Source organism: Morone saxatilis, unplaced genomic scaffold, assembly GCF_004916995.1.
Source record: "Morone saxatilis isolate NCDOM2014 unplaced genomic scaffold, NCSU_SB_2.0 Contig17, whole genome shotgun sequence".
NCBI classification, from domain to species: Eukaryota; Metazoa; Chordata; class Actinopteri; family Moronidae; genus Morone; species Morone saxatilis.
Window position 1 is genome coordinate 8,289,608 of NW_023339729.1, and position 8,098 is coordinate 8,297,705.

The 8,098-nt window shown below is 40.1% G+C and overlaps 1 protein-coding gene across 2 annotated transcripts; it reads left to right on the top strand.

The window, feature by feature from the left end:
• Positions 1-3,365: 3,365 nt before the first annotated feature.
• si:ch211-286b5.5 (uncharacterized protein LOC100003596 homolog) lies at positions 3,366-6,456 on the top strand. 2 transcript variants are annotated; one of them, XM_035660738.1, is made up of 3 exons: positions 3,366-3,571; positions 4,100-4,226; positions 5,435-6,456. In XM_035660738.1, the coding sequence occupies exons 1-2, from the start codon at positions 3,482-3,484 to the stop codon at positions 4,223-4,225; spliced, it is 216 nt and encodes a 71-aa protein (XP_035516631.1). In that variant the 5' UTR covers positions 3,366-3,481; the 3' UTR covers position 4,226; positions 5,435-6,456. The 2 variants fall into 2 exon arrangements, with proteins under 2 accessions (XP_035516631.1, XP_035516629.1); XM_035660736.1 differs by having other exon boundaries at positions 3,370-3,571; positions 5,438-6,456.
• The last annotated feature ends 1,642 nt before the right edge of the window (positions 6,457-8,098 follow it).

The following is an 8,098-nucleotide window of genomic DNA, read 5'->3' on the forward strand; positions in this document are numbered from 1 at the left end:
ATCCGACACGTTTCTTTTTTTTCCATCCTTTCCCCCCAATCCATTCTCATGCTTGAAATTTTGTGGCCGTGAATAAATCATAGTATTGGCTGGTTGTGGCTTGAGCCCTGAGCTTCCTGCTGGTTTGAACCCATTCTCGGACAATCCTGGCACCGCAACTGCTCCTGGGTGCAAAGAGCGTGCATGATGTAGATTTGGTCGAAGTAGGACCACATCTTGAAGGTGGCGTGTGGAAACACCTGAGGGTTAAAGACTTTCTTCTCATCTAACTGTTGTTGCTGTTGTTTGCTATCAAACCTGCTTCACAATGTCATACTAAATAATTTGGTCTGTTAGACCTTTCTTTTCTGCTCAGTACCCTGTGACTTCGTCTTCGGACACTCCAGGAACATTCGCCACTGGGAAAAGCCCGAGGAAGATGAGTTAGGCCTCGCTGCGTGCTACAAGTCAAGCACTTGTATGGTCGAGCGTGTAGTTCTTCGTTATCCCCACGTCTTGATGCCTTTCTGCAGCACGCAGGTGATGTTTCCTGATGCTCCTTCCGGTTTGCAGTCCTTATGCATCGTATAGCGTTGAAAGCCTGGCCAGATGAACTGAGCTGCAAAGGCCCTGCGAGCTCAGGACAAGTGGCATGCCTCGCACTGACGGATAGATCACCAGTACGCATTGACCATCCATGCTCTCGGTCCTGTGCAATCCACCGTCACAAGTGGGTCTTCTAAATGACTCATTACTTCATTCAACTGATTATGATTTACATCATCCTCTTGTCCTTCAGGACCCAGGCACTCCCATTGCTACTCCCAAACAGTTCTATATTATTACCCATAAACAATGCACTCCTACGCATTCCTGTGGAGTCCATGTGCCCATTCTACAGACTGCGGCAGTTAGGTTCCCTGGACCAGCAGACTCTCCAGCTGTAGCCAGGTACGGCAGCTCCAGACCATTCCTGGCGTAGTAGCTTGAATATGTATACAATAATGACTTCCTATGTGTATGCTTAAAAATTAGGAACGCAAAGCTGGTAAAATTGGCGTCCTGTCTATTGTGTCTCGGTGTAGATAACCTATTTAACTTAGGGGTATTCGTTTATTAGTAGCTGACTCGTGTCGTTTTGCTTGGACGACGGGGGAACAGACCCACGTAGGTCGCGCGCAAACGACTCACATCCGTGCAGGTGTTGTGTTTGTCCACTGTCTCCCACCATGAAGCCTTGCACAAGTAGGACACGTCGCTCTGTTTCTATCTCTGAACCTGTGGAGCCCCTCAGCATTGGACCAATTGTTTGTGAGTATGGGTTACAAGTTGGTCTCAGGGCTGATGTCTCAACACAGTGAACTATATGAAATGAATGACTATGTCCTTTTTCTCTCTGTCTTATCTTCAGGGGACAAGTCACCTGAGTGAGCTGGTATCATACAGTGATGATACAAACATATTCCATACTGTGATATTATTTTGTTTTAAGATCCTTTATTATTCAACAGAAAAAACATACAAATTGTATAATTAAAACTTTGTATAATTCCTCACTTATATTACGTTTATAAATGCTGTGTTACTAAACAACAATAAAAAATAAACTATAGGGTACCATTACTTTTTTTCTTCTGTGTCTATTTCCAGTACAGCTGTGCTGTTCTTTGTTACATATCATTTTTATATGATTTTCTTGCATTTACTTACAGTGCATTTTCTCTATTACATGTGCTAAGAATGTTTTTTATAAACCATAGCATGGATTATTCTTTAGATCCAGCAAGTTTTCCACATTATGATGTAATGTCTGCAACTTATATATGCATGCATGCAGTATAAAACCACCTCATTTGCTAATACAGTACATACATACATACTGTACCTTGATGGTGGATTTTGCACTAATTAAATATAAATAATAACAATAAAATATAAAGACAAATTGCAACCATGACATATTGCTTTGGTCCACACTGAATTAATTAATCAACATTCATTTTGACACTGCTATCCATGATGTCCTCAGAATGAATCCTAATAATTTTAGTGAGCACCTGACTTTTCCTCTGGCGCCACCAGGAGGTAGATATTTGTGCTTCAGGGTGAAATGTCTCACCTACATCTCGCATGAGGTCTCACACTAACTAAACAAAACCCTGGGTGTTGATGTTGGGCTGCATCTGTTATCCTTCAGATGCTGTTTTATTGCATAACAAGCACAGAAGAAACCCTTTTCAAGTCATTTTGTGCAAGAAAATGTATTTTGTATACCTGCCTGTCTGCCTCAAAGTTATATTCAAACACAAGTCCCTTGACTATCTGACATACCTCATACACTCAAAAGATGATGTTACTTGAAATCTTGGATCACTTGAACGGGGACTTATTTAACCTGGGATGCCTTTGTTTAACAGATAAGTCATTCAAAATAATTACTCATCTAAAAATAACAAGAAACTTAACTCAAAATTTGGATAGGCCCAGCAACAGAAGCAACATAAGTAAAAAGGGTGAGATAAAGATAAGCCATCATTGAAGACTACACATCACATGTCAAACTAAGACTAAGACCCTGGAGAGAAAACTACAGCTTGGGCTAAGACAAAATGAGACAGATGAAGTGGCATTCTTATCTGTCTTATTAGTTTGATATTATGCAATCCCCCCAAAACTACTAAAATTTAATGATTCATTTTGAGAAGGTTTCTTATTATAATGCCTCACAAGATTATTTTAATCACATTGGGCTTCCATTCGTATACATTGCATGTGAGTGCACAAAATGTAGCCACACATTTAAAGGACCGGTGTCTGGGATTCAATGGCACTGAACACTGAAGTTGCAGATTTAAATACAGCTCAGCCTTCCAAGCCTGTAGGAGAAACTGGTGGCTGTGAAAGGCCCTATCTAGAGCCAGTGTTAGGTTTATCTGTTCTGAGCTACTGTAAACATGCCATGGCAGTTCAACATGGCAGCTTCCGTAGAAGAGGACCCGCTCCCTCTGTAGATAAGAACGGCTTATTCTAAGGTAACAAAAACACAACAATTCTTATTTTCAGGTATTTGTACACAAATGAAAACATACCAACAACATGAATGTTATATTCCATTTCTGCCAATAGATCCTCCTAAATGTAACACACTGGACCTTTAACATGTATTATTTAAAAGCAAGTGAGTTCAATGAAATGGTGATTAACCGGTGTGTTGTGGTTGTTCACCCTCCAGCTGAAGGTCACATTATACTCTCCTGCTCTGCTGTCTAGGAAACTCATAATAATGACCAGTGTATACAGGGGGCGTGGAATTGGCGTTACTTTGTTTGATTGACAGGCCTGGGGCCCAATAGAATGGCTTGCTGGCGCAGAGGGGGCGGGGCACCGAGTGACCAACGTTTCCCAGTAGGTTTAGTTTTAGAGCAGTTGGGGTTAATTTCCGACCAGTCGTGGCCATTTATTTTAACTATCCTTCAACTTGTCTTCACCGACAGCCGTCGTCATGTCCAACAACAATGCCAGCAGCAACTTAGTTATCGCCCAAAGGGCCGTGAAGCAGCTCCGGTTAGAGGCCAGTATCCGGAGGATCAAGGTACGAACCCCACAACACAAACACGGAAGACGGACCGACCTAGTGTTGAATGGCGGAGACAAACTGTAGCAGCAATGACACACAGCCCGGACTCTTACATCACAGGCTCAAAAACAAGTCTCCAAAAGTTACACATAAACTGCTTTCTGGTTGACTAAACCACAGCCGCAGACCGAGCCAGCTTCATCCGTGGTTTTACCAGCCGTGGCTCTGCTCTGGGGGAAGCGCAACCACTTTACAGCCTGCCGACGGAAGTGTTTCTAAAAGTTAAACCTCGTTATCGAAAGGAAACAGGTGTACAGTCTCCGTCAAGAACAAAAACAACAACCTTACACTGTAGACACACCCGTCATGTGTTGCGCCGTTGCCTGCAAATGTTATGCAAAATAGTGCCGGTTAGTCGGAAGTTAGTACGTAAATGAGAGATTGGTAGAGTAAGAGTGTGACAGCAGCAGGCCAGCTGGAGCTGTACAAATACTGTACGTGTGATCTGTTTGTGATTCCTCTCACGTATGTCTGGCTCTGCAGGTGTCCCAGGCTGCTGCTGAGCTGAGAAACTTCTGTCTGCAAAATGCCTCCAAAGACCCTCTCCTGGTCGGGGTCCCCTCCAGTGATAATCCCTTCAGACCCCCCAAGTCCTGCTCCCTGTTCTGAGGTAGACCTGCGGATTTCTTTCATTCAGCTGGGGAGTTGAGCTTTGCAATTAATTACTCAAGGGGGGGAAATTAATTACACCTTCACATTCAGTTTACACTGGAGTCAGTTTACTATGAGCCACAGAGAAGAGCTATAAAATGTCTAATATGATCATTTTCATCAAAGATTCATCTGCTCATTATTTTCTTTATTAAATGAGTAATTGTTTTGTCTATAACAGCAAATGGCCATCACAGTTTGACATCTTCAGATTGCTTGTTTTGTCCAACCAGCAGCCCACAACCTACATATGTTAAACTTACATTGGTAGAGAAAAGAGAACAGCAGCCAAACCTGGCATTGGAGAAGCTGGAACAAGACAAAATGATTCAAAGGAATAACAGATTATCAAAAGATATTCAGATTAACTTTATGCCAGTTAAACAATTAATTAATGGACTAACTGTTTCAGCTCCAATTAAGTTGCTAATTAAGGCTGCTGGTTGATTTTATCGTGCTCTCCTGTACTTTGTTTTTTAATATGGTGAAACCAAAAGCAAATTCTTTGTGGAAACGTTCTGATCTAATTTTAATTAGGTTTTAGTTTGAAATAGAGTTGAAACAATTCATGAGTCAGCTAACACACATTAATTTGCAAATCTTTTGATAATTGACTAATTGTTTAAGTAATTTCTCAAAGATTTGATGGTTCCAGCTCCTGTGAGTTTGGTGTTTTCCTTTAGTAATCATTAGTCTGATCACATGTGACAGCTGTTCAGTGGCTTTGGTCAAGCGCTTCCATAACTTAGATTAAATAGAGCTCTCCAAGTGTTGGTTATCTTTGTTGTTCTCATAAAACACATGCTGGTGACTTGCTTCAAAGTTTATATTGGCTCAAGGTAAAAGACATATTTGCTGTTTTACTACTTAGTTATAATAGAGATAGTTTGTGTCCATTTATATAACCAAAATCATGTGTGTGCAGTGGTTTAAGTCCTGAATTGTAATGTGATTAAGATTTCTCCTTTAGTGAGATGCGAGGTACTCGGCAATCTTATTCTTAGTATTATATGGAAGTTCTCCTGTTGTAAAGCCGATAAAGGTCCTACACATGCACTCACTCTTATGGCTGAGTGGGCCTTTGTTATTTCACGTTCACACATGCACAAGACTTTTTTTTTTTAATTAGCTATTATTGTTTATTAATGATCTCTTTTTTTCTGTCAGCAGCAGAGAGAAAGGTGGAGGATTTCAGAATTTATCCGTCGAAGGCTTTCTTCACTTCTACTTGATGTTGCTGTGGATAAAAAACCAGCAGCTCCTCTTGGGATGATGCAACATGGGACTGATGGGTTCAGGGGAGGGAACTTTTTCACTTGTTTGCCAAAACTAATGGTATCATAACTCCCATCTGTTACATTAAGGCAGAGCCAAACTCTACATGTTAAAAAAAAATGTTATTGACACTAACTTGACTAATGATTAAGCCATTCTTGGTTGACCTAGTACTTAACATGTCCGGTCTAAATTTACTGATCTAATGGTGTCTCCAGTGTCTCCAGTCAGTAAGATTCAGCCCATGTGATTGGCTACTCAAAGTGCATCTTTCTTCTCACCTCTTGTGTTTTGTGTAAAACAATCAAACATTAATTTAAACCAGGTGCTATCAAGAATAAGAACATGTTGTGTTATATATACATTGTATTTCTTATTGTGGCCAACAGATATACTGATAGTGTTTGAGCTAATTTGATTGGTGTCTTAAACTATTCCTGTATTTGTGGCAATGGTAAAGGTGTTACTACTATTTTGAGGTACAACAACCTGGTACAGACTTTAACCCTATCAGTGCAGAGCAGGGTGATTGTCAAAAAACTATGATCCCGTCCTTTTTCTGTATATATTACACAGCCTGTCAAGGTTACTTTTATTAGTCTATATGTTCCTGTCTTTGATTTTAAAAAAGCACATCAAGGCCTTAGGTAGTGCAAATTGGTAGCAAATCTAATGTTATATCACTTAAGATACACAAGTGGCCAAACAGCAAATGCTCATATATCTGTTCAAAACTTTCAAATAATGTTTGTATTTAATTGATCATGCTGCAGTGACTTGTTGCATTACTTGTTTTCCACACTGGAATCTTATTCCAATCAACCAAAACTTTTACTACTGTTAGCCTGTATGTTTCTTAACTTTGCTACTGTGGGCAACCCTTTAGAAATTAAATTACTTTTTTGGACAGTGACGAAAAGCTGTATGTGCATTTTTTTATATATATATTTATTTTGTTTTTATTTATTTTTATTTTTGTTTTTTTATTGCCTTTAATTGATAGTGACAGCAAAGGAGGGAGAGAGAGACAAAGGGCCACAGGTTGGAGTTGAACCAATGGCCGCTGCAGCAAGGACTCACCATGTACCCTTTGTACATTTCGCAAGAAAGCTGTATGTGATTTTTCACTACCAATTACTCTTTAATACATTTTAACTATGAGACTTCATAACTCATTGTTCCTACCAAAATACACAGACTGGTCAAAGAAGACATACAGACGGGTAATACATTAAAGTAACACCCAACACAAAGTGTCTTAAGGTAGTAAGGGGCTGTTCCACCACAAGCATCAATGATCCTTGTTATGGGTTGTCGCAGTCTCATACTCTACAGGACGGATGAACAACGTTCTTCCAAAAAATTTGACAGTGTGACGGTGGGGGACAGCACTGCTTAACACGTCGCTCCAAAATCTCCATTCAGTTCATTTCTGGTCTGGTAAATAGCATAGCATCATTTTCATACTCATCAAACGGTATCTAAGCGGATGTTTTTTTTTAACCTCTTTCAAAATGACTTAGTTTCTTTTACCCTCGAGTTTGATCCAGAAATAAGGTGATGGAGTTATGGATGTTGACTGCATTAAGGGCTGCAACCTAGTGTTAATATTTCACTACAACGATGTCTACAGTTGTCTCTCAAAATTGACTGATAATTATCTATAAAATGCAAGAAAACGGAGAAAAATGCCGTATCACCACGTCGAGATTCTTAGAGTCCATTGGGACATTTCCAAATTCTTGTCCTGACAAAGTAGTCCAAAACCCTTAAGTGATTTTTTACCTTGATCAAATACATTTGAGAGGTGGAACCGGTGGGCATTTGACATTTTTTGCAAAAAAAAAAATAATTAAGCTTAAATGATTAATCCCATTAACAACATTCTTGCGAAGCACATTGTCATAAAGTGACAATACCAAACAGGCCACTATCACCATTACTTCATTTAGTGAAATCACAGTGGGGCCACACTTTAGGGTTGTTAATTTTATATACAGATGAGGTCCCTGGAAGGATTACTAAGCTTTATTGGTATTTGTAGCTTTTTATTTGTAAGGTAAAACAAACTGAAATGTGGTCAGGACGACCCATGCTTATGTGAATCTTGAATCAGTCATGCTCATTTGAAAAAGTCTGAGCCTAAAATCTATACTCGTCGAGCATGAAGGTAACGGGTGTGTCTAGGATTACCTGAGTGTGGCTCCCTCGGCCATCCATGGATATTCTTTGAAGCGTGCCCTTTGAGTAAACAAACGGTTAGGTAGGCAAGCATTTAATCATTTTCAATTCTAGCCCCATGTGGTCAGCTGTAAGGACGGTCACAGAAGTGCCACCACCTGGAAAATAAAAAGTATCAGGCAGCACCTGTCTGAGGCTGTTTTTACTGGCCGCAGGTAAGGCACTAGATAAAACAGGAACAATGCGCCATCCTGTACGTGTAGTTGTATTGTGCTGTTTAAGCTTCAAAGAACATATAGCAGCCCACATAAATTCTGTTATGTGCTTTCGTCCTGTTGTGATGGGCACACACCATTTCGCATTGTGCATGGAGCC

Excerpts from the sequence above, each read along its gene's own strand:
- si:ch211-286b5.5 (XM_035660738.1), top strand. The coding sequence starts at position 3,482 with ATGTCCAACAACAATGCCAGCAGCAACTTAGTTATCGCCCAAAGGGCC. Across the intron at positions 3,572-4,099 it reads CCAGTATCCGGAGGATCAAG|GTGTCCCAGGCTGCTGCTGA; the intron begins GTACGAACCCCA and ends CTGGCTCTGCAG.